Source organism: Myotis nattereri, assembly GCF_964212035.1.
Source record: "Myotis nattereri genome assembly, chromosome: 11".
NCBI lineage: Eukaryota > Metazoa > Chordata > Mammalia > Chiroptera > Vespertilionidae > Myotis > Myotis nattereri.
In genome coordinates this window covers 72,361,260-72,388,121 of record NC_138086.1, presented here as the reverse complement: position 1 = coordinate 72,388,121, position 26,862 = coordinate 72,361,260, and the positions used below count along the sequence as shown (strand labels likewise).

Below are 26,862 nucleotides of genomic sequence, written 5' to 3'. Positions count from 1 at the left end.
GTGCGTGAAAAAAGAGGTAGGGGTTAAGTCTCGAAGGGATATATAGAGCCAAGGGCATTGACCTATGTTATATAGTTAACAGAGAACAGACAAAGGTTCTCTTGAGAAGAAGGAAACAATCAATTCTCACAGTTTTTCATGGAAAAATAATTTGGTAATGACTAAGAGCAGACAATTTGAAGTCATAGTAGAATCCATTTAATTGAAACTATTTTGTTACAATGATAGAAAACTGATTACAAAGCAAGTGACATAACATTGTTTAATGAATAACTCCACCTATGAAACACAGCATATCCAGGCAACAGAAAGTAGTTAAAGCAATAAAAATTTCATTATAAAGAACTAGCTCAGAATTTTCTGTCCCTGAATAATTTCGAATAAAGTGTACCCGGAATGCATGGTGGGGTACAAAACAGACAACTATTACTATAAGGAAAAAGAAGCTCTTGATTTGAGCTCTGAACTCTTGATGGGTCCACAGACCAGGCCTAAGAGCCTTCATCAGTTGAACGATGACACCCACCTGTATCAGAAAGAGGGTCATGACCACTGTGATCATAATGACAATCATAGAATAGTTCACCATAATGACTTTCCTGCGGTTGAGATCTTTGTAGAACTCAAAGCATCGGTATCCTGAGTAACTTGGATCTATGCCATATAGTAAAAAAAATATTGGCAGAAAAACTAGGCTACCCACCATCCAAATACAAATGCTTAAAACTACCGCATGGTACTTTTGTAACTCTTGCATTTGGAGTTTCTTAAAATAGATGAGCAATCGGAGTATGACGATGGCCACATAGAAGACGAAGGTGAGGTACATGTGACAGTATACTATGCTGCTAACCAATCGGCAGGTAAAGGATCCGAGCTCCCAGACATTTAATGCATAATAGCTGAGGCGGAACGGAAGGCTGACCAAGAGGACTGAGTGTAGCACTATGATATTAAGAACAATAGTGGCGATCACTGATCGGCTCTTCTTTTTGAACATCAAACGGGACATCAATACCGTTCCAATAGTACCTCCAAGCAAAACCATGCCGTAGAGTATTATGAGAATCATCCTGAGGGGTGCCTTTGAGATGTTTGATGGGGTGGTTGCATTGATTGAATCCATGTTTCACCACAAAATGCTTAGAAGACCACAAGCCCTTAAATGAGAAGTTTTACGAAAGTATAATGAACACATTGAGACTTTACAGCAACTGCACATTAATAGTATTGCGTTTTGCAATCCTAGCCAATTATTTACAAACCTAAAACTGTGTATCCAATAAATACTGTCAGAGGCTCCGCTTGATTATCCAAACATATTGAATAAGCAGAGTTGAATGGGACAAAATTATGAAAATAAGTGTTTTTTTAAATATAAAATTTGGCTGTACACTCAGGTATTCTATTAACCTATACGCCTAGGCTCAGGTATCAAAGCCGGGATCAGTCTGAGACATGTTAGCTCTAGCCTGAAATTTAAGGAAGGGCCAAAAACTCAGTCATCACAGAGAATACTATTTTAATGCAATATCTTTTAGAAATCAAAATCAATGCAAAAAATTCATAATGGACAAAATAATTTTTTTAAAAAATAAAGGCCAGGTCAGTATACCCACAGTGCGTATTCATGTCAGATCTATAAAGGCCATCCCTCCTATTGTCAGAAAGCCCAGTCTGTGTAGAGAAGACAGTCTCAATCATGTGTAATTCTTGTAAGAAGATGTATCAGACATTTAAAAATATTTTCTGTGAATAATTTTTGAGCAGGAATATATATTACCGACATTCTTTTCTTCTTCCGAACCCTGAATCTTTTCCTAGACTGATGTGTTAACATTTTGGTAAAAAGTTTGGGTTTGAGAGTAGGTTCTATGGAGTTTTTATTTGAGTTTTCCGGGTACAGATGCATAAGGGGTAGTGACTGCGTAGCAGGAAGAGTGCTGGCAATCTACCGTCCTGCAAGTAAGTGCCAACCCTGCCGGTTAGCTGCTGCGGGAATGTGCATGGAGCTCTAGCTTTGAAATGGGAATGGCCATACTGCTTACTTTAAAGGGCTACTGGAAAACTAAATGAGTTAGTGTGTTTGAGACAGCTTTATAACTGAAATAAAAAGCCATATAGCCCTAACTGGTTTGCTCAGTGGATAGAGCATCGGTCTGCGGACTCAAGGGTCCCAGGTTCGATTCCGGTCAAGGGCATGTACCTTGGTTGCGGGCACCTCCCCAGTGGGGAGTGTGCAGGAGGCAGCTGATGGATGTTTCTCTCTCATCGATGTTTTTAACTCTCTATCCCTCTCCCTTCCTCTCTGTAAAAAAAAAAAAAAAAAAAAAAATCAATAAAATATATATTTTTAAAAAGCCATATAAAAGTTATGATTCTTGGGGACGGGGTGGGGAAGGGGTAGAGGGTGTCAGTGGGGAGAAAGGGGGAACATCTGTAATGCTTTCAACAATAAAGATAAATTTTAAAAAGTGATGATTCTTAAGGTGAAATAATAAAAGCAAAAAGACATTATTTACCACTTTCTCCTTACTCTACATAGGGGTAGATACACAGTTATGTTACATAAAATCGTTGTTGCATCAATAAGCATTTAATAAATATCTGACAATTAAAAAATACTTTTCAGACCTTTGATTAGACAGTATGAGAGCCAGGCTTCAGCACAGCAGACTTTCCCCTCAGAAAGCGTCTGTGTCCATTTTCATCATGTATCTCCTGCCCACCTGGCCGGAGCAGAATTTGAGCATTTGTACCTGAGGAAGAAGTTATTCCACAGTGAACATCTAAATATCTTCATATTTTTCTTCTGCTGAGACAGAATCGTCTTAGAATAACTTGATTTTCTTTGTGAAAAATTATATTGGAACTTGCGGATTTAATACCCTCAAATAAGAATTTATTGTAGCTGAAGAACACAATTTATAACTTGCATAACAACCTAAATTTTATGTGCTGAAAGATACATTTTAACAAAGTACACATATGTAAAATATATAGTGCTTATACAACAAGTAAGATACTCCCTTAGTTTTAACACTTTGGCAGTCCTCAAGTCTAAGCAGACAAGATTTAAGTTTGAAATTATTTTAAAGCATTGAAAACCTAAATTACTCTATTTATCAGTTCTACACTTTGAATGGACACTTTGAGAAACAGGTTGCACTGCCTCTTACTAGCTGGCTAATCCTGGAACAAATACTTAACTATAAAGTTGTCTCTTCAGCTGTAAATATGAAAATAGGAAGATCTATTTCCCAAGAATGTTGTGAGAAGTATGTTAGATTGTATCTACAAAGAACATGACAGATTCACTGACATAGGTCATCAAAGTGTCAATGCTACTTCTCCCCTCTAATGTGCACAAAGATCTTTCACAAACATCAGATCCCTTTCTTTTATAGTTGCTTCTCCGAATCGTCTTATGGATTTTTAAATGTGTAGTGGTAAATTCACAGGAAAGGGAGAAGCTGAATCTTACCCTTATGACCACCGCAGCCCCAACATTATCCTTCAATAGCCTGTAATTTCTTTGCTCATTAAAACCAAGTACTAAGCTCTGGCCGGTGTGGCTCAGCTGCTTGGGTGTCGTTCCATGCATCGAAAGGTTACTGGTTCGATTCCTGGATTTCTGGTCAGAGCATGCCCAGGTTGTGGGCTCAGCCCCTAGCTGGAAGCCTGCAGGAAACAGCCTATCCATGTTACACTCTCGCACCAACGTTGCTCGCTCGCTCTCTCTGCCTTCCTCTCTCTCTAAAAATCAATTTAAAATATTTTTTAAAAACACACAAAAAAACAAGTACTGAAATGTCTAGATCTGTTTTCTATGAAGAAACAAATTACTACCCAAACTACTTACTGGTTCTTTTCCTCTTATGATTTGCTTCTGGTGGAGGATTCAAGGCACCCGGGTCATTTGTTGGTGATCCACACCAGGGCAGGCAATAAGAGCAGTTTGCTATAATCAAGGCTCCGCTACCGACAACAGTCAAGAGAGATCTGGGACGAATGATGAACTGGAGAATAGTTCAAGCTGTGGACAGAGGTTTCTGACGCTGAACAGTCAAGATGGAGGACCAGATAAACTGGACCACAAACGGATGTTTATTTCTATAGCTTGTGGTTAAACAGTTCCAACATTATTTCTATAAGTAACAACTTGCATTTTCTCTATCAATAACTTATCTGGAAGAATTTTTCCTCTTAGTGTGAAAAAATTACAGGTTGTTTTCTTTCAAATGCTGTTGTTTTGTTTTTATCACATTTGTATGTTTTACCCCAAATGTTTCACATTCAAAATAAGAATGACCTGGAGAAGTACTTTCTGTGAGACTTTCATATTCTCGGCAATAAACTGAAAATATTTCTATCTTTGCCTTTCAATTTCCAAAGACTGTCTTCCTTCATTAACTGCCATGTGGAGATATGAATCTTTCGAAGCTTGACCCTCTGGTGATGTCACTTCAGTAAGAGCATTCATTTCATTTTTCTCAAAATCTTTCATTTTCTTACATCAACCTTCTCACTTCCTGCACTAACTTTATAATCATCTTTAGCTGGGCTAAGAACTCTAACATACTTTTAAGGAAGTATTGTGTTTAGTATACATAAAGGTGTAGGAAACCAACATATCTTCAGAAGTTACAGGCAAACCCAGGCCCCAATCATATTATTGTTCAGCTACAGGAATTCCAAAGGACCACGACTCTTTCACCTATATAGCAAGCTCATTATGGCCTGCATTAAGGTAACAACTGGTAATATTTCCATTTGCTTTGGAAAAGAATGAGAATCATCCCCATCTGAATTACTTGCTATAGGAATGTCTGATAGTGCTTGTAGCCACAGAGATATAAAACAGAATCAAAACCTAATGGAGCCATATTTCAAGGAAAACTCTCAATAGAAGATGCAATTTCTAATTCTTACTATCAAAAGCAAGTTTGTACACACACACATACACAAACACACACCACACAGGGTGTCCCAAAAATATACATACACACCTTAATTGCTGATAGCGCAATTGATTTTTTTTTTCAGATTTAACCCAGTGGAATGTATAATTATTCAAAGTGTGCATACATTTTGGGGGAAAATATAATATAATCTATATAATAACTATTCAAAGTGTGTATACATTTTGGGGGATGCTATATATAATATATATATCCTTATATTAATTCAAAAATAAAAAAATCTAGGTTATATTCTGGATTTGGGCATATTTTCTGGCAGGATTCATTTTACAGATATAAATGTGTTCCTGGAATCAGCGGAATAAAGCCTGTTCCCATTAAAACCAGGCAATATTTATAGATGACTTGTCTGATGGAAAACTAAACTAGGCAATGAGATAGAAGTGACCAAGAGTGGAGCATGAAAATGAAATTCAGTTATAATTTGGAACTATGACCAGCACACAAATTAAATGTTCACATTGATTATGTAAGGATTTCAAAGTACTGAATTGTATGTATTTATATTTACAGCACAGTTAGAAGATTGCATGTATTCCATATTTTTTCCCACTATAGTCAGAATTCAGGGGTGTTTTTTTTTTTTTCCCATAAGCAATGGCCAGATTTTAAAGAGAAATAACAAAACCTTAATATGAGAGTTAGAAGTCAACTAGTCTAGATAGTACAACCCTCTTATTGAAGAAATAAAGTCACCACAATTCAGAGTTTAGAAAACTACCATAGGCCGCAAGGGCTATGTAGGGAGCAGATAGAGGTGAAAACCACATCCCTGTTCCAAGCCCTCATGTCCACTGCACCATGATGAACACATGCTGAACCTGAGGTCATTTCTGGTGATCCTTTAACAATCTATGGCTTAATTTCCCATCTTCTTCTCTGGAATATCTGGAAACTTATTTTTGGAATGGGCCTTAATGTTTAACTAAAACTATTTTCTGAAATCCTAGCAAATTAAAATTATTCTTTCAATATAGTTCTCTGCCCTAGCCCCGCAAAATGTTAGAATAAGGAATTAACGTTGGTGATTAGCCTAAGATAGTTTTCATATTTAACTTTATTTTTACAAGTTTTCTGGGACCTGCTCTGCCACCAGAGGTGACCATCTGACCATCTCCCAGGTCACAACAATGGAGGCTTTACCATATTTCAAGAGTCTTGTGTTTTAGATAATTTGTCTCCTAACAGTACAGAAGCATTTCAGAGCATGGAGACATTCAATCAATAGTTAGGAAATATTTTATTCAACATAAACTTTGCCTACAATCTTTCTTTTAGCTTCAGATCTCTAAATGCTTTGTATCAACCATCTTTTGGGCCTTAGAATACCAATCTGATTTCAGTATCTAAAAAGTAGGTTACTTCTTTGGAGGTTATGGTGTAATGTGGTTTAATTTATTATTATTATTATTATTATTATTATTATTATTATTATTACTCTGCTTTATACTACTCATTTATGAAAGGAAGATAATGTTTCTTCAGAACACAGAAAAAGAACAGGTTGTTTAACACATGACATATCACATTCTAGACTGAAGAATAAGATGTAACTCAGATCAATAGATTAAACTCAACTGCTTTCGAAATGAGAGATGTCAAGTACTTCAATATCCAGAGGGACCTCCTGACATGGAAATCCACAGACAGAACTTTTTCATGGTATAATAATATCCAGAAGCCGTACTAGACCACACACATGTGTTTGTCATTGTAGTGCTTTAAAAATAACCTTCTAGAGCAATGTTTCCCAAAGTTATGGTTATGAATCACCTGGAGATTCTGATTCAGCAGGTCTGTGTAGGAGCCTGAGATTCTAACTGGCACCCAGGTGACACATAAGCTGCTGATCCATGGACCACACTTTGTGTACAAGACTTACACTGCCTTGTTCAATACGGTAGACATTTGACACCTGTGGCCATATCAATTAATTCGAACTAAATCAACTTAACAATTCCATTAGTCACATCTCAAGTGTTCAATTACAGAAAGTTTTATTGGACAGATTTACTAAAGAAAGCACAATTTATTAAATAATTCCTACTCCCCGTGATCTTACCTCCTCTCTTTCCTAGAGATATGCTGCCAGCTTTTATGTGAAGAATGGCAAGCACTGAATGGTTAAGCAGGTGTATTTGGAACTGGGGGGAGATGGCACAGAAAATAACCAGGAGAAGAACTGTTGAGGAATCCAAAGAATAAAGGGATTTCAAGAATGGAAAGGTCAACAGTGTCAGATGCTGCCAAGAGGACACACAAGCTAAGGTTTGAAAACTGTCCATTGACTGCAAAGGTGTGGGTAGAGTAAGAGGGCAATAGTTGGTGGGATATAGGATCAAATGAGGGTTCTTAAAGACAGAAAATTTTTTGCTTATTTATATGATAAAATTTGAAAATGCCAGTTATGGGCCACAAAGGAGGCTGGCCATAGGGATAGTCTGGTTTTGAATGTTGAAGTCAAAATGGGACTTGTGGTGACCTAGTTCATGCTTTAAATGTTTGAAGAACTCAAATAAATAGCACAGTCATCAAGCACTTTTGAGATCTTCTTCCAGGCATATGTCACCAGTTTGACTCAAGTAAACTCTTACAAAAAAACTGCCACAGTCATGAAAGATTTCAATTCTGAGGTGCACATCTCAAGCCTTCAAAGAAACCTCACATTTCCTTCTGGCTAAGCAGGCCAATAATTGCTTTGTCTTATTACACCAGTGACTACAGACCTCTTGGATCTTTTGCAGGGTCTGGTTACTCAACATCTCACCTGATCTTCAAAAATAAACTGTCTTCTCCAGGAGAGGCCAAGCCCCAAAGGATTTTGTTAATCAAGATCTGATGCCTTGTTCAGAGTGTGAATAGTGGTTTTAACCAGGGGAGGTTACTTCTGAGCACTGAGTGATGGTGAAGCTTTGATCTGGCTTCCCTGTGAATTTCATGGCTTTCCTTCCTCTCATGGCTACAAAATGGCAGCATTTGCTTCAGTTTTCAGATTCTCACACCAGTTTATGGAGAGACCAAAAAAGGCACTGTATCCCCCTAGGGCGGTGGTTCTCAACCTTCTGGCCCTTTAAATACAGTTCCTCATGTTGTGACCCAACCATAAAATTATTTTCATTGCTACTTCGCAACTGTAATGTTGCTACTGTTATGAATCGTAATGTAAATATCTGATATGCAGGAATGTCTTAGGCGACCCCTGTGAAAGGGTCGTTCGACTGCCAAAGGGGTCACGACCCACAGGTTGAGAACCGCTGCCCTAGTGCCTCTTTTTATCAGGGAGAAAAACATTTCTGGAAGCCCTCCAGCAGACCTGTCCATACACCTCTTTGGCCAGAATAGGATATGTGTTGACTCCACAACCCATCTTAGAACCTCACAGCCTGTGCCTGTGGAAGGGTCTCGCCCCCTGAGCCGACTGCCCTGCAGCACCGTGCGTTGTGCTGCAGTGCACAAGGAAGGAGTAGGGACGCCTCTCCAGGAGGCAACAGTGGTTGTCTGCATCTTTCCTCACAGTAACACAAACAAAGGATTCTAAATGCAGGAAGCAGGTCCCTGTACAATTTACTACATAAATTCTTTATGGTCTGCCCATTATTAAATGATGGCAGTAAAGTTATGGTCAAAGAGCTAAGCTCTGAGCACTATCAATTGTATCTCCATTCATCTTCCTCTAAAACACCACGCATATTCCCTCCCAGCCCATCCCCTCCCGTGCAGGCCCTGGGAGTCTTTGCTTTGTGTCATCTCAGCCTTTGTGTTGAGATGCACGTAGCTGCATTTCTTAACTTGGGTATTTTCTCAAGTTAAATTTTTGAAACCAAATATCCCTTCTTCCAACCTCCTCTTTTATTTCCATTTTGATCAGGTCTCTTCTCTGATATTGCACCTCTAACATTTTTCCTTCTGGAAGGGAAAGTGAAGGCACAGTTCTTTAAAGATGCTATAGAAAAGTAATCTGGGTTCTGTTTTTGAAATGACATGAAATCGTGAAAATCTATGCCTAATTATTTCTGTGAGTTGTGTAACTAAGAAACATGTAGACTTTCTGCTTGATTGACTAATGCTTCAAAAGCTTAATGTTGTTTGTACTTTAAAGTTATTTCAAGAGGATACTTACAGTAAGACTATCTTACCATGGACACAGACAATAGTGTGGTGGAGGCTTGGTACGGATAAAGGGGGTGAATGAGGAAAAAGACCCAAAGGGAACATCTGTAATACTTTCAACAATAAAGATAAATTTTTTAAAAAAGACTAATTTACTTGATTTTTGTATTCTTTCTTCCCTTTTTTCCCCAAAATTAAAATAAATGAAACATGATCTCAATATTAAAACAATATTATGTTTGAATGTTCAACACAGTCAAACTCCCCGAATTCCCCCACTCCCCCAACCTCCTGCCACCCCTTAAGGAAGAGGTATATATAGAGAGAAACATTAATTGGCTGCCTCCTGCATGCCCCCTGCTGGGGATCAAGCCCAAAACCCAGGCATGTGCCCTGACAGGGAACCGATGACCACTAACCCACACTGGCTGGGCTATATCAACACTTTGAAGGCGTGAACTGCACCTACATAGCCAATGCTCAAAAATATAACTTGTACTGAACAGAATTTAGCATCCTATTGCATTGCTTCAGGCTAGCCTCTTAGTTCAAATAACATCCCTTGAACCCCATGTACTTCTTTTCAGCCCCATTGAATTGGTATTGATATGCTAGTAATATTAACAAAATTTACTGAGTATATTCTCTGTGTTCATAGTGGAACTGGGACCACATCTCTTTTATTGACCATATGTATTCAAAGGCTTCTACAATGATCAAGTCATGAAAAGTGTACTATAAATATTTTTTTAAATACTAGGCATTTCACATATATTATCTCATATACATCACTGTAAAAATCCTGTAAGATTGGTATTATTGTACCCATTTTTTTTTTTTTTTGGATATGAAAAATAAGACTCAGGAGGTTACAACATGTGCCCACCATCATTTTGGGAGAAATAAAATAACTCTGGTTCATATGGCTCTGAAATCCATACTTTTGAGATTTTATGAGATGATACAAGCAAGTATTACTGCCTTTCAAAAATTTACTTTCTATCTCAAACTGGATCCAAATTTACTTGTAAACAGAAGGATATATTTTTCAGGAGTTGCTCAAGTAAGTGGCAAAGCAAAAACAAGAATTTAAGTCTGTCCAGCTTCAAAGCCCATGCTTTTTACAAGTGATGTACTTTCCAGTGCTAATCTCTGACAAATCTTTAAGTGCTTAGAGATTGTAAAACCACTAAAGGGAAGGGTACTTGCATGTAGGGACTGACTCATTCATATCTTATCTGCTTGCTGTGTGCTCAACCATTTTGTTCTTCTGCATTCCTCTCCTTCTTCTGGGCAAAACCTTTCTGCCAATACAGATTCGGAGGGAGATGCTGTTTTCTAAATAACCCAACATCCTAGGGCGTTGCTGAGGAATCTGAGGTAGCCTTACCATGCTGTCCAATCACAGCACCGCATCCCCTGGCTGTAGATCAAAATAACCTTAGGTGATTAAGTTTGGATTTTGAGAACTTTTACTGATGAAAAAAGAAAGGCTTGCAGAAGTTATTTCCTCAAAGTCTCACAAACAGTAAAAGGTAAATAAGGCTAGGGCTCCAATCCTGTCTTAACTCTGAAGTTAAGAACAGAAATATTGATAGTAGTCTCTACGAAAACGACAATAAAACTCAATATTAGGGCATTTTAAGATTTTGCTAAATTTTTAACTGAGGTCTGGCTGGTGTGGCTCAGTGGTTGAGCATTGACCCAGGAACCAAGAGGTCATCAGTGTGATTCCGGGTCAGGGCACATGCCTGGATTACAGGTTTAATCCCCAGTGGGGGGCGTGCAGGAGGCAGCTCTCTCATTGATGTTTCTATCTCTCTCCCTTCCTCTCTCTCTAAAAATAAATAAAAACGTATTTTAAAATACAATTTTAACTGGATAACATGGTGTACAAATATGTATGAAGTAAAGAAATTATCTACAAAAATATAAAAAGTAAAATATAACTCAGATTCAAAAGCAAGTTAAACAAAATATGATTATTTGTGTCTTTAAGATTTTAATTTTGTGTTGTTACTTTTATGCTAAAAGCTGGGATAGAAATTTTCTATTAAAACTATTCTTTGTTCACCCAGAAAATTACCTAATACAACTGGTTTAGCTCCTGGGGGGATGTCCCAGCAGGAAGTTGGATGAACTGTTTCAAAGTTGCTAAGGCAAACTCTTGGGTGAAGAAAGAATAGATTAAGTAGGAAAATAGATAACAAGAACAGAGCTCATTTCCTCCAAATCTTGACTTCTCATGATGCCCCAAAAAATCTACTTAAAACATAAATTTGACCATAGTACTCTTTTGCCTTAAAAATCTAACGATGACTGATTACCCAGAATATTAAGTGCAAGCTCTGCCCAGGTCCCCCTAATCCCCAACTCTTATATCACATTTCCAGGACCAGCAACATGGAAAAGATCATAGTTCCTTTCGTGCATTCCTGTGAGTACTCAGTAACTGTATTGTTTATCTCATTGCCTTTGTCTATTCTCTCTAAAACTATTTCTCTTCTTCCACACCTTTACCACCTCCACTGCTGTCATCTGTCTTGCTAACAACTTCATCTTTTAAGACTCAGCTCAGAAATTCCTTCTCCAAGTAAGTTTTCCTAACTCCACAGGTTGGGCTGGGTGTACCTGCTCTGAGTTCTTACAATATTGGATGCATATCCCTGTTAGCACTCTTTCCACATTAGTAGTATAATTACTTAAATGTATGCCATGAATTCTGTGAAGATTCTTCAATTTTATTTTATTTTTTTATCAAATTGCTTGATGCTTTTTGATAGGCCCTCAGAATATAACTGTTGAATCAATGAATCTAATTCAATCAAGATGTATTCGTCAAATATTTACTGAGTACCTACTAAATGCCAGGCCTAAGAGCTAAGGATCAAAACAAAGTCCTTGCCTTCATTTCCTCAAACTACATGAAGGTAATTATATTAATTTTCCTATTGCTGCTGAAACAAAATAGCACACATTTAGTAACTTGGAACAGCTCAGAGGCATTATGACACAATTCTGCAGGTCAGAAGTCCAGATAGGGTCAACTGGTTCCTCTGCAACAGGTCTCACAAGGTCAAAGTCAAGATATCAGTCAGCCTAGGCTTTTATCTGGTGGCTCTGGTGCAATAAATTCTTTTAAAGGTCATGTAGGTTGTTGGCACAATTTAGCTTCCTGTAACTGTAGAGCTAAAGTGTCTATTTTCTTGCTAACTATCAGCCAGAACACATCTCTTAGCTCTGTAAGCCCCCTGCATTTCTTGTCAAATTGTCCCCACCACCCCTACCACTCATGAATATCTATGACTACCCTCTGTCATGCTTCTACTGCTTCCAGTCTGAGAAAGTCCTCTGTTTTAATGGCTCATGTGATTTAGATTGAGCCAACCTGGATCATCCAGCGTAATTTCCCTTTCTTAACATTTGTACTCTTGAGCCATGACGCATAATGAAGAAGTCATGTGAGCCCACAGCCAGCAGGTGGCCACCTACAAGCCAAGAGAAGAGGCTTCAGAATGAAACCTACCTTCTCCAGACTTCTTGCCTGGGTCTTGTCTTTGGCCTGCCAAGTCCAGTTTTAGCAAGAATCCTGTTAAGTCAGTTTAGAGAGAATTTCCCACCTTGCTATCTTATCATCGTTGGTATCTGATCAAATCCCTCATTTCTCACCCTTAATATCTGATCACACTGGTCTATCTCCAGCAAGAATTCTGTAAGGTCTGTTTAGTAAGAATCACCCCTACACTTAATGTCCCCTCTTAGTTATTTCCCATCCACCGACTTCTTTCACTCTGCTCACTGAATGTACATCTCCAGCTGTCTTTGCGGTATTCATGATTGAGACTCAACTGTCTTCCCTATTACAGTATTGGCACCTACAGCCACTAGTCCTAAATGAAGTCTTCCTTATCATTTTAACAAGCCTAAAGAATAACAAGGTAAAGGAATAATTTTTCCTTTAATAATAGGGAGAAACATTTCTCCAAAACTGAAGATACTTCCATATGCCTCTAAAGTTTAATTTGTGCATATATCTTTTAACTATTGTATAGCTAAATAACATGTCTGGATTATGTACTGCAGGGGTTTGCCAGGCATTATGAAGTATAGAATCCATCCATTTGTGCCCCAAAAGCCTAGCAAGCTGGCTGTCACCTCATAATCAATAATAACGAGTAATAATAACAGTAATGTCAGTTTAACACTACTTTTGGCAGCTCATACAGTTCCTTCCTAAAAGGCTTTACATAATCTTACAGGGAGCTAAAGCTAGCACCCATGAGACGTGTGAGTCTAGGGGGAGAGAGTAACAGTCATGGTAACCTTTTTAGTTTGCAGTCTAGTAATGACACTTTTGTGTGCTTCCTAACCCCCACTGATTTTTAAGGTCAATTCAGGAGAGTAAGGGACGCTGTTGTAACTACCCAAATTCGGTGCTGTCGCATGAAAGCTGCTTGGCATACAAAAGAATGGGCATGGCTGTGTTCTAATCAAACTTTTTTTTTTATGGACAGCGAATTTGAATTTCATGTCATTGCCATGTCTCCCAAAACATTCTTTTTCTTTCTTTTAACCACTGAGAAAAATGTAAAAACCATTCTTAGCTCAGAGACGTCACACACACACACACACACACACACACACACACACACACACACACACACAACCAGCGTTCTGGCTCAGTGGATATAGAGTGCGGGCCTGCGGGCTGTAGGGCCACAGGTTTGATTCTCGTCAAGGGCATGTACGGTTGCAGGCTTCTCCCCGCTGGGGCCCCGGTCTAGAAGGCAACCAATCCATGTGTTTCTCTCTGTCTTTCCCTCTCTCTTCCACTCTCCCTAAAAATCAATAGAAAAATATCCTCGGATGAGGATTAAAAAACAAAAAGAGGGAGTGGGCCATATTTGCCCTAAGGGCCATCTCTAGTTTGCTGACCTGGTGTGCACAGAATGTCAGCATTAGGAAAATGTGTTAAGTGTGGGGCTTTCTGCGGGGCGGTGCATGCTAACTCCGCAGGCTCCCTTTCAATGAGCTAATGTATGTGCAGGCGTCTCCCAGCGGTGTTTGGTCCGGTGGCCAAGCCCGGGTAAGGTGCCGGCTCAGCGTTAGGGGCGCGGGCGCCTGCTGCTCGCCACCCCCTGAGCGGTCAGCAACCCAGCGTCCAGCTCCCAGGTCCAGACAAAACGCAGCCAGGGCCCTCAAGGACATGGGCACGGAGGCTGCGGTCAGCTGACGGGGGACGGAGGCCCAGAAACAGACGAAAACAAACTCCCTCGCCCGCCCCCTCGTGGCGCCGCTCCAGGCGCTGGCGGGCGCGTGCCCACACGCACGCCCACTCGCACGCCGCCGCCTCGCGCTCAGTCACGCTCTACTGCGCATGTCTCCGGGCGGGGGAGGCGCGGCCGCCGAAGGGGAGGCAGAGGCCCGAGCGAATCGGAAGCGCTCCTCCCCGGGTGGGCGGGCCGACGCGGGCCGCGTGCGCGTCACTTCCGCCGGGGCGGGGCGGAGCGGGGAGGGGTGGAGCCCGGCTGCTGCTCCCAGGTTTATGTTGGAAGCTCAGCTGATGCGAGCCGACTGGGGTGGACGTCCGTGCGGGGAAGTGGCGCGTCGTCGCTGCCACCGAAGTAGTCGCGGCCTTCATTCGGGTGAGTGGCCGCTGGGGGCCCGAGGCGGAACGATGAGTTTGGGAAGCTGGAAGCCTGGGCGCGCCGGGCGCTTGACCGGCCCTTCTGGTCGCCTCTGTCCGCGAAGGGCGTTTCCAGGGGGAGGGCGGGAAGACTCCCAGGTTGCGGGAGGCCCCGGGACCGAGGTTCCGGAAGGCCGCCGGCCACCGGCCGGAGCTCGCGGGCGCTGAGGCTGTTGGCTGCGCGGTGCCCTTCGCCTCGCCCGCCCCCGTGCGTTTTGCTGGCTCCAGACGCGCGGGTTGTTTTGGTTCCTCTGGTCCCACCCCCACGACTCCCGGCCCAGTTACCCGGAGTCTGCTTGGCCCTCCCGGACGGTAGGTTTTCCAGCAGTTTGCTGATCACGGTCAACAACGGTTTTCCCGTTCTGCCGCATTCCCGAATGTCAGTGCTCCGGGTGACCCCGTGGCTTGGTACTTTTATTTATCATCCACTTATTTTTGGTCGCCACCTACGTGGAGCTCTGTCCCCAACTACGGCTGCTTACGCGGGCTCAGGTGTGTGCTTATTAAAAGGTGAAACTCTATGAATCATTACGTTGCATTGCTTCCCGTCATTGTCTTTTCTATCATCACACTGGGAGGAACCTACCTGGTTTCTGTGCCTAATGCAATAATGTCAGAGAAGAGTGGTGACTCCTAGGAACAGCCCAGAGGTTTGGCATCGGGGACTGTGATCCTATTTAAAGTGGTGTTGTTACTTCCAGGAACAGTCCTAATGGCTGAGGTTTCAGAAGTGACAGCACTGTTTCTGTGCATCGAGGAAATGCTGTTAAAACAGTGAAATATTAAGAATGTAAAATATAAATTTTTAAAGCATGTTAAACCGTGAACTGAGAGTTTATGCCTCTGATGAGGCAGTTGTTTCAAGCCCCAATTGCAGTTATTTTGTTAAATTGTTTGTGCAAGTTAGTTGTACTTGCAGTGTAAGAACATGTTCTGACTTCATAATTTTTATTTTTAAAATATTTTTAAGTTTATCTTTATTGTTGAAAGTATTATAGATGTCCCCTTTGTTTTTTCCCCCATTGATCCCCTCTAAATTTTTATTAATCAAATTTTTTCTTAATGTTGGTACTGTTTTCTATTTCTATATGAGATCTAAATGAAAATCTTGAAAGCAATGTCCTTTTAATGAGTGATGTTGAATGAAAGGATCAGTTTCACTAGGGTATATATTTACTTCCAGGAACATGCAAAGTTAAAAGTACCGCTTGTACTTTGACTTGTTTTTTTGGCTCAGGAACGACAAAGGAATTGTGCTGAGGGTACATATTGTCTCACTTGTGGGTCATATGTTGATGAAAACGTCCGAGTTAGAGTTTTGGGCCCCTCATGTCTTAGTTCTCATCTTTCCCATTTCTTGTACTTTACTTGGTTCATTGTCCACCTCTCTTTAGACCTTGCTGTTGTATTCATTGCCCTGACTTTTTTCAGGCTGTCTCTCCCCCAGTGCTTTTTTGTTTTCTGGAAGAGTTCCTCTTCCTGACTCTGTATGGCAGTCAAGGCTCTGCCCTGATCTTTCTAAAACAGAGTTTTAACATTTGAAATCAAAGGAATATATTAATTAGTAAGTCCATGAATATCCTGAAATGTCATGGAAAATGTAGTGTATATATGCAAATAAGCACTTTTCAAGGAAGTTTTTTTTTTCAGGTCCTGTGATACCCAAATGCTCAATAATTATTACTGTAAATCCAAACATGATTTCAGCTGTCACTGTGCTGATAACTCCAAATGCACATCCACAGCCTGTGCTCCTATAGTACTCCTACACTTGAATGTCCCACTGTAAATACAAGAGATTTTTCTTTCATATTTAATTGGACCCCTTCCCAGTTATCTCCTATTTACAAATGACATTCTCCTTGTGTCTCTGATTAAAAATCCTTAAGTTGTCTTGACACCTCCGTCTCCTTATGCCATTCTTCTCTGCCCTGTGTTGTTGTTTCCCCACTTTCAAAGTGTGGCTAAGAGTAGCCCTCTATTTCATTATAGTACTACTAGAGGCCCAGTGCATGAAATCGGTACACAGGTGTGGGGGGAAGGGGTGTCCCTCAGCCTGGCCTGCACTGATCGCCCCTAACCACTTGCCTGCCTGCCTGATCACCCCTAACCACTCACCTGCCTGCCTGATCGCCACTAACTGCTTGCCTGCCTGCCTGATCACCCCTAACTGCTTGCCTGCCTGATCGCCCCTAACCACTCGCCTGCCTGCCTGATTGCCCCTAACCACCTCTGTCCCCGCCACCGTGGCTTTGTCCAAAAGGACGTCCAGAATGATGTCCAGAAGGTCATTTGGCTGTCCGGTCTAATTAGCATATTGCGCTTTTATTTTTATAGATAGATTATCTTAATTAAAATCCTTGTAACTTTATGTCTGCATTATTGCAATAACTAAGTGAAGTCTCTATAAATTCATTCTTTCTGTTCTCAGCAAAGCCTCCACTTAGAAATTCCCACATTTCTTCTTCATTCTATTTATACCTCCATTGTATTTATACAAACTGTCTTTGTATAAATAGGTAGTCTAAAGAGAAAATTTGAGACTAGAACACCCCTCCCACAATACTTTAAATAACAATGTATTACTGATGTCTTCAGTAAAGACTCATTGGTACACTGATAAAAAAAATCGTCTAATCTTCCCTGTTCTTCTCCAAGTTGATGATGGTACCTCTCACTTTACATTGTTCTCGGTATATTTTTGCAAGCTAACTTCTTTCCCAGCTGAATTTACTCTCAAAACTCTTATCTACATTTACTGGCTTTGTGATTTGGAAGCAGTTAAATTAAGCTTGTTGGTTTTGTTAATAACTCTATTTAGTAATTTTTTGCTTGATAATCGTTATTTCTAATGAGGTACATTAAAATTGTTCCCCCTTTTTTTGCTTTATATACTATATCTCAATGTCAGATTTATAGGCGTATTTATAATTGGTCATGAGGGTTATATCTTTTTGGAAAGAAACAATTCAGACCCCTTACTGTAATCTGCGCTTATGTAGCTCATCTTCTGCTTGACTCTTTGCGAATCTCTACCATTTTCCTTCAGCCACCTTGTTGTTTTTGCTATTCTTGAATAGACATAGTTTATTCCTGTCTCCAAAGGTTGGTTGCTTTTCCTCTGCCTTGAAAGCTTTTACCCATATACTTTCAATAATTTGCTTCCTCACTTTATTCAGTTTGTCAATAAAATGTCAACTCAGTTCTTCTCCCCTCCTCTACTAAAATAGCACTCTGTGCCCGTTCTCCCCAATTCCCAGCTTTATTTTTCTTTATGGCACTTCTCCACCTGATATTATACGTTATATTAGTTCTTTATTTGTTAATAGATTGTATTGTTCTCCAAGGCCTGAAAGACTGCTGGAGATTTAATAAAGAAATGGATTATTCCTTTTACTATTATGTAGTAACCCTTTTAAAAAAATCCTTACTTCATGATTTTTCTTTAAATTTGCTTGAAAGTGCTTTCTTTTGGTTAGGATACCAGTATGCCTGGAATATTATTTTTCACATTCCATTATTTTCCATCCCATTCTTTGTCATTATGGTATAGGTGTGTCTAGTAACTACCATGTAACTGAAGTTTTCATTTCAAAAATTTATTTTTCCTGTTCACTCTTTGTATAGTTCTCTCTTTTTTGTCTCATTATTTTTATTCCCTCTGTTATATCATTGACATTGTCAATCTACTTAATTTTTTCTATTATTTCTAAATCCTGGTTACACATTACCCTGTTTTATAGCATGTGGTAGGATTTCCTTTCTTTTTAAAGGCTGCTTGTTGTATTTCTTTGCATATTTTACTTATCTATTCATCTATCCATGGACATGGGTTGTTTCCACCTCTGCTATTGTGAATAGTGCTGCTATGAACATAGCTGTGCAAATATCTCTTTGAGACCCTGTTTTCAATTCTTTTGGTGATTCATAGGATCATATACTAGTTCTATTTTTAATATTTTTTAGAAGCCACCATCTGTTTTTCATAGTGGCTGCACCATTTCAGTTCCACCAACAGTGCTCAATGATGTTGAGCATTTCTATAAAATAAAAGGCTAATATGCAAATAGACCAAACGGAGGAACAACCAGTCACTATGACGTGCACTGACCACCAAGGGGCAGACGCTCAACACAGGAGCTGCCCCCTGGTGGGGAGTGTTGCTCAGCCAGAAGCCAGGCTCACAGCTGGTGAGTGCAGCTGCGGTGGTGGGAGCCTCTCCAGCCTCCATGGCAGTGCTAAGGATGTCTAACTGACAGTTTAGGCCCGCTCCCCGTCAGTCAGACATCCCCCAAGGGCTCTCAGACTACGAGAAGGCACAGGCTGGGCTGAGGGACCCCCTGTCCCCTGCCCCCGAGTGCATGAATTTCATGCACTGGGCCTCTAGTCTTTTCATATGCATGTTGGCCATTTGTGTATCATCTTTGGAGAGAAGTCTAGTCAAGTCCATTGCCCATTTTTATGATATTTTAAAAATATGTTTTTAGCTCTGGCCAGTTTGGCTCAGTGGATAAAGTGTCAGCCTGCAGACTCAAGGGTCCCAGGTTCGATTCCAGTCAAGGGCATGTACCTTGGTTGCGGGCACATCCCCAGTAGGGGATGTGCAAGAGGCAGTTGATGGATGTTTCTCTCTCATTGATGTTTCTAACTCTCTATCCCTCTCCCTTCTTCTCTGCAAAAAAAATCAATAAAATATATTTTAGAAAATATGTTTTTATTGATTTCAGAAAGGAAGAGAGATGAGAGACAGAGAGAGATATCTATCAGTGATGAGAGAGAATCATCAATTGGCTGCCTCCTGCATGCCCCCTACTGGGGAACGAGCCCACAACCCCTGCATGTGCCCGGACCAGGAATGAAACCATGTCCTCCTGCCTCATAAGTTGATGCGCAACCACTGAACCATACCAGCTGGGCCCTTTGCCCATTTTTAATTGGGTTGATTTTTGTTGTTGAGTTGTAGGAATCTGTAATTGGTTTTGAGCATGGCTTTTTAATCCACAAGTACTTTAATTGTATTTTATCAAATATTTCTGTGTTGGGGATTGCAGAGCTTTCATGTTATTTCAGCTTATTACACTGACTGCAAGTCCTGAGGAGTTCAGAAGAGCCAGGTATGTTTGCTTCTTTTCTCTCCTTACCACTGTGAAATTGGTGATTTTAAAATAATATGCTCACATGCAATTTAGAAAGAGTTTTAGTTCAGGCTACCATCTTCTGAACAGTCACAATAACTTCTTGGTTTCTGTCTTTCTCGGTTTTGTCCCATTATTCCATTCTGGCACAGATCTCCTGGAATCATCTTTTAATGTGATCCCTTTGCTTAAAATGCTTTATTGATAGTTGATTTTCAATTTCCTTGGCAAGATTTATAAGACTTTTCATGATCTGGTCCAAACTGTCTTTGTAATAGCATCTTCTACCTCTCCCTATTTATTCTTTTCAGATCCTGGAGCGAAATTACACTACTTGCAGTGTTTGCTGATTTTGTGTATGCTTTTTTTAAATGCTTTTTTGTGTTTATTTTTTCTGCATTAATTAGAATTCTCTCCTTTCCTTCTCATCTTTATCCCATGATGAATTTCTTTTTACCTTTGCCCAGATTTTAGCATATTTTTTTCAGACTTACCTGGATATTTACTCTTATCTTGTGTCTTCCATTCACAAGGCACCGTCTGTTAAAGTGCTTTAAATTGTTTGATTTTTTTTAATTATAAAAGTAATACCTGTCTCATTGTAAAAAAAAAATCAGACATTACAAAAATGAAAAGTAAGAGTCCTTCTGTTCTCTTTTGATCCTGCTCCTCAGTTCATAAGAATACATTAACTGGTGCTAATCCTTTCAGAATCATTCTCTCTGTCTGTGTCTATGTGTGTGTGCTTGTAGCCACAAATTTAAATTACATAAGTAGGTTTTTGTTTTCTTTTATTACATAATGTCTACATCTCCATGTCTTCATGTGTCTGTACTACATATAGTATTACAGCTTCTCTTTTTTCACTGTATTCTGTATGGAGGATATGTCAGTGTACACAGATCATCTGGTTCTCTTTAACTGGTATGGTAATTCATTCCATTGTATGTATGTACCATAATTTAACCATCCCTTGCCAGAAGGCATTTAGAGTTGTTTTTCAGTGTGTTTTTTTGTTGCAAGCAGTACAGCAGGGATTGTGTGTATATACCTTTGCATTCTTATGCAAATAATTCTTAATAGGAAAATTGCTGATCACAGAATATGCACCTTTAAAATGTCATAGATTGCATTTAATATTTCATTAGATACTGTCAAATAGCCTTCTGAGTCCCATTTCCCCCATCCATTATCAGTACTGGATATTACCAATCATTTAAATTTTTACCAATTGCAAAAACAAAATATCTGTTTTAATTGGCCTTTTTCTTTGATTCAAAGGATGTTTTCATAATTTTACTGTTTGTATTTATTATTCTGTGACTGGCCTGTTTATGTTATTTGCCTGTTTTTCTAGAGGATTATTATGTCCTTTCTTATTTATATGTGTTCTTTTTCTTTTATTTTTAAATTTATATTTTTGTATGTGTTCTTTTTATATTGTGGTTATGAACCCCTGAGCTGTTAGATGTTGCATATAGCTTCTTCTAGTTTGACTTCTTTAATTTAATAAGCACTTATTACTAGATAGTAAAATTCTATCTCTAGTTCTATACTAAAGGTCCTTAGTATCCTGTTTGTCTCTACGGTCTCAGCATCTAGCAACTTGTAGTATAGATTAAATATTCTATAAATGATTTGCGATGAATGAATTATAAGACCTGACTCTTGTCTTCAAAGAATGTAAAGTCTAGCATCACATAAATTTGTCAAGACTTTAACAATAAGGAAGAAAAACAGCATTGTATCTAAATTAGCATATTCAGTTAAGTATTATAGAAAAACTTACCTTTGGCCTTAGCCTGTTTGGCTCAGCGGATAGAGAATCAGCCTGTGGACCAAAGGGTCCCCGAGTTCAATTCCGGTCAAAGGCACGCACCTTGGTTGCAGACTCCTCCCAGCCAGGGACCTGGTCAGGGCTTGTGCAGGAGGCAACCAATCAATGTGTTTCTCTCACATCAATGTTTCTGTCTGTCTTTCCCTCTGTTTTCCACTCTCCCTAAAAATCAATGGAAAAATATCCTCGGGTGAGGATTAACAAAAAAAATAAAGCTGGGCTGGCATGGCTCAGCCTATGAATCAGGAGGTCACGGTTCAATTCCCAGTTAGAGCACATGCCTGAGTTGCTGGCTAGATCCCACGTGCAAGAGGCAACTGATCAATGATTCTCTCTCATCATTGATGTTTCTCTCTCTCTCTCCCTCTCCCTGCCTCTCTGAAGTCAATTATAAAAAAAATATTTAATAAATAAAATAAAATAAAAACTTACCTTTGAATAGCTTTTCTAAATTAGTGCTCATGAAACATCCTACTACTCACTTTCTTTTTTCATTGACTTCTGTACTGAAAGATGAATTCTTTTCTATTAGCTTAAATGTGAAGTCTGTAAAATCATAATGGAAATACTCTTTTTTTTAAAACAAGTTGCTGAGTTTAGTTCATGTAGTGATGTGTTTTTCTTATACCTAATTTCAATTAGCCCTTGAATCCTAATTTTTTGTTTTCTTGCCATTTCAGGTAAGACCATGAATTATGGCATTTCTTAAATGAAGCATTCAGGACTGAAGTGACAGTCATAACAGATAGAAAATAAGTGATTTTTAAGTTATGTCTATTAATTTGACTATAGATATATATATTTACCTCCTTAGTAATGCCCGAAGTCTTTATGGGAAGCAGAAAAGCAAGCAACTACATTTCTTGTGCTCACCTAAACATTACTGGAAGATAAGCCACATCAGTCTACAAAGAGGTTTTCATACAAACAAAATAAGATGTAAATGGACCAAAAGTGAAGCGCATTCTTGCAGTAAGCACTGTTACTCTCCAAGCGACAATGGGTTACATGGAATTTTGAAACTTAGCACTTCTGCTCCCAAAGGACTTACAAAAGTGAGCATTCGTATGTCCCGTATAAAAAGTACTTTGAACTCTGTTTCAAAGGCTGTTTTTGGAAATCAGAATGAAATGATCTCACGTTTAGCTCAATTTAAGCCAAGTTCTGAAATATTAAGAAAAGTATCAGATGGTGGTTGGTTAAAACAGAAAAACGTTAAACAAACCATCAAATCTCTGAAAAACTATAGTGACAAATCAGAAAAGAGTTCTGTTTTAGAAAAGCAAAGTCACGTTATAGATAAAGATAAAGATAGTGGCAAACAAAGCCCTTTACCTTACACAAATAGTATAACCACGAAATTTGGAGAGTCGTTCTATTTTTTATCCAATCATATTAATTCATACTTCAAACGTGTCGAGAAAATGTCTCAAAAAAAGGAAAACAAAGATTTCCAGGCCAAGTCAAAACTTGAAGATAAAAAGGGTGAAGAAGGGAAATCCACATCTGCAACTCCTGGTATGCTGACTGACAAGAAGCGAGGCTCCGAATCCTCTTCAGATACTGTGGACAAGCCCAAAAGTCCCAGTGAGACACCTGAGGTCGTTCCAGTTTCTACTAAAAAAAGTATTGCTAATTTTCTTTCTTATCCTACTGAAGGCGTACAAGCTTTAGTAGGTGGATATATTGGTGGACTTGTCCCCAAATTCAAGTATGATTCAAAGAGTCAGTCAGAAGAACAGGAAGAAGCCACCAAAGCTGAGCAGGCTGACGGCGACGATAAAAATGCATTGGAGAAAAAGCATTTAATTCTTCAGAGAGAAAAGGCAAGTTGTTATTCATGGTGGTTTTAAGTTTTAAGTTTTGTCAAATTGATGTTTTTTTTTCTAATAGGACCTTAGAAACTTTAACCATTTGTTAGTACTACTAGAGCAGTTTCATTTTATAATCATATATATTTAAATATGTCTCTGTAGATTATAGCAAGAGTGAGTATTGATAACAGAACCCGGGCATTAGTTCAGGCATTAAGAAGAACAACTGACCCAAAACTCTGCATTAATAGGATTGAAGAACTGACTTTTCATCTTCTAGAATTTCCTGAAGGAAAAGGAGTGGCTGTCAAGGTAATTTTAATTTATTTACTCTGGTTTTGTTTTGGAATAAAAATACTAATAAACCTTCTAATTACTTATTTAAATATTTTTGTGATTTTTATCATACATTTGATCTGTAATATCCAGTAATTGCCCCATTTTTTCTATGATATACGTAATCCTAAATGCTCCCTTTTATATAAATTATGCTATTGGTACTGATATCTATACTTTGAGATTAAACATTTTAAAATGAGAGATAAATCTCAGTGTGTTAGCTTCTCTTTGCCTCAGTTTTGTCAAATATAAAATAGTCAAAAGAATTTATACCCATTTAAATAGTCTGTTTTCAGAGAAGTACTATAAAATACGAATGATGTGCCTGGGCTGAGTCTCTGTACATCTGCACTACTAGAATTATTTGTAATATTTAACAAACAATTTGAAAACATAATGAATAGATGATGTTGACATTTCATTGGAGATCTGTAGTGCTTATTTTTAACTTGCCATTCAGAAAATAGTATGTATTTCTTAGAGTTCTGAAAGCTAGAAGTTCAAGATCAGGGTGCTAGCATGATCACCTGGTGAGGACCCTCCCCCTGGTTAATAGGTGGTGCCTTCTCACTGTGTCCTTGTGTCCTGGAAGGGGCAAGGGATCTCTGTGAGACCTCGTTTATAAGGGCACTAATCCCATTCATGAGAGCTCCGCTCTCGTAACCTGAGCACCTCCCAAAGGCTCCACCTCCTAATAATGCCATCTTTGGGGATAAGGATTTCAACATATGAATTTTAAGAGGACATAAATATTCAGATTGCCTTGGTCTTACACATTCAGTGTCAGTGTCTTACACATTTTTCATTTGATTTTTAAAACATTAATTGCTATGTCTATGGTGTTTGGGGATGGTAATTTTGTTGTTACTTTAATTTATTTTATGTATTTGTTACTGATTTCAGAGAGAGGAAGGGAGAGGGAGAGAGAGATAGAAACATCAACGAAGAAAGAAAATCATCTATCATCTGCCTCCTACATGCCCCCTTCTGGGGAAAGAGTCCAAAACCCAGGCATGTGCTCTGACCCAGAATATAACTGTGACCTCCTGGTTTATGGGTCGAGGCTCAAGCACTGAGCCACACCGATCAGGGTGTTATTTATTTTAATATATTTTGTTGGTAGTTATATCAGGAACAGCTCTTGGTCTTTGATCATTTGGTACTGGTTTCACATACCATATATTTTTCTGGATGCTGGACTGTGAATTTAAAAAATTGCTTAGGATCTAGATTATATCCAGTGATTTCTTTTTCCAGAGACAGTTTACTTATTCCTCTGCTTGAAGCATAAAGTGGGGGTACTGATGACCTCAATTGAATTTGGGTCAGAGCTGGGTCAAGGCTGCATCACAATTTGGTGAAACCTCTAGTTTGCCCTCTTTTTAGGGTGTATTTCTCTAGGGCTTGCAGCTGAGAGCCCGATGTGTTCACTATGACTACCCTCCTAAAATCTCCAGTACAAAAAATTGTACTCGCATCTCCAGAGTTTTTCAGCTTTAACTTCCCATGACACGTAATGAAAGAATTCACCTTAAGGTGAAACCAGCTTTGTGGTTGAGGCCCTCAAGTCCTCAGTTTTGTGGCTCCAAACCTGAGCGACTCTAAAAGATGGACTGTTTCTTTGTCCTCCATTATGGCCCTCTTTTTGAACCAAACCCAGTTTTTCAATCTTTAGTTTCTTCTCCAGCTCAGCAAATGCTTCAAGGGAAAACAAGCTGTAGTTTATGAACTCACTTTCCAGCAATTATTCCTTCTCCAGAATCTCAGCCCCTCCTGTTCTTATTGCTTCTGCAGCTCTTCAGTACATTTAAACAGATGACTTTTTTTTTTTAATCAAACATTTTAGTTCTTACAAAGAGACTGTTCTACCCTAACTGGATTGGAAATTAACATAGTCATGCTCCACCATTGCTCAGGTTCCTCTAGTGCAGTGGTCGGCAAACTGCGGCTCGCGAGCCACACGCGGCTCTTTGGCCCCTTGAGTGTGGCTCTTCCACAAAATACCGACTTCTGCGCATGAGCCACGAAGTTTCAATCGCACTGTACATGCGCGCCCACACATGGTATTTTGTGGAAGAGCCACACTCAAGGTGCCAAAGAGCCACATGTGGCTCGCGAGCCACAGTTTGCTGACCACTGCCCTAGTGGGGCCTTTAAGCCAGAATAAATAAAGCAAAAAATTTGAAAAAAATTAGAACAATAGTATGTATCTTAGATGTGATTTATTATAAAAAGGAAACAAAATGAATGCTACATTGGGAAGTGATTTGATTTACTGGAGGTTACACAGCACAAGTGTAGCTGCCACTCAACTTATTCCTTTAAACTTTAAATCTGGGGTACTGACCAGATAAGATACTTCAGTGCACAGAACCTAGAGCAGGGGTCCTCAAACTATGGCCCACGGCCCACGGCCCACAGGCCACGTGTGGCCCGCCGAAAACACTTATCCGGCCCGCCGGGTGTTTTTGCCACCGCTGTGTGCATAGGAATTTGTTCATAGTTTTTTTTTAAACTATAGTCCGGCCCTCCAACGGTCTGAGGGACAGTGAACTGGCCCCCTGTTTAAAAAGTTTGAGGACCCCTGACCTAGAGCGTCTTTGAGAAACTCAACATAGCACCCTAGGATTTAAGTTCTTGCCTCTGATCAACAGTATGAAGTTGAATGCGTAAAATCTTGAATTCCCAGGTTTGTTTAAACTAATTTTTTAATTGTAATGGTCAGCTTTTGCCTTCTACCTTAATCTTATTTATATATTTCATTGTGAGGTACCCCTTGTGTCCCATGTGCAGTGTACACGAGATTTTTTTTTTCTTTTAATAGCAAGTTTAATAATTACTACGAAGCAGTTTCATCTTAACTTTGGAATTTGGACAAAATATTGTATAAAATTTATAATAATCTTTTGTTGTAACATTAATAGTTTATAAATTTGTGTTAAGCAAATTACATTTTCTC

The 26,862-nt window shown here is 39.3% G+C and overlaps 2 protein-coding genes across 6 annotated transcripts in view; one reads left to right on the top strand and one right to left on the bottom strand.

The window, feature by feature from the left end:
• Positions 1–184: 184 nt before the first annotated feature.
• LOC308526878 (putative G-protein coupled receptor 141) lies at positions 185–1,064 on the bottom strand. Its single transcript, XM_081102131.1, has one exon. It carries the CDS (start codon positions 1,046–1,048, stop codon positions 263–265), a length of 786 nt encoding a protein of 261 aa, XP_080958257.1. The 5' UTR covers positions 1,049–1,064; the 3' UTR covers positions 185–262.
• Positions 1,065–14,585: 13,521 nt separating this feature from the next.
• The window catches only part of PNPLA8 (patatin like domain 8, phospholipase A2), a 32,241-nt gene continuing 19,964 nt past the window's right edge, over positions 14,586–26,862 (top strand). For 2 of the 5 annotated variants that reach the window (XR_013996563.1, XM_081101821.1), the window contains exons 1-2: positions 21,940–23,576; positions 23,727–23,876. Coding sequence is in view for 4 of the 5 variants with exons in the window: in XM_081101821.1 (XP_080957947.1) it covers positions 22,521–23,576; positions 23,727–23,876 (1,206 nt within the window). In the remaining variant the exon portion in view is untranslated. Of the gene's footprint in view, positions 14,738–19,848; positions 19,893–21,939; positions 23,577–23,726; positions 23,877–26,862 lie in introns of those variants that run through there. The other 3 variants (XM_081101823.1, XM_081101822.1, XM_081101820.1) reach the window with 3 other exon arrangements.

Bases quoted from the DNA above. Each gene is read 5' to 3' on its own strand.
- LOC308526878 (XM_081102131.1), bottom strand. From the start codon at position 1,048: ATGGTTTTGCTTGGAGGTACTATTGGAACGGTATTGATGTCCCGTTTG.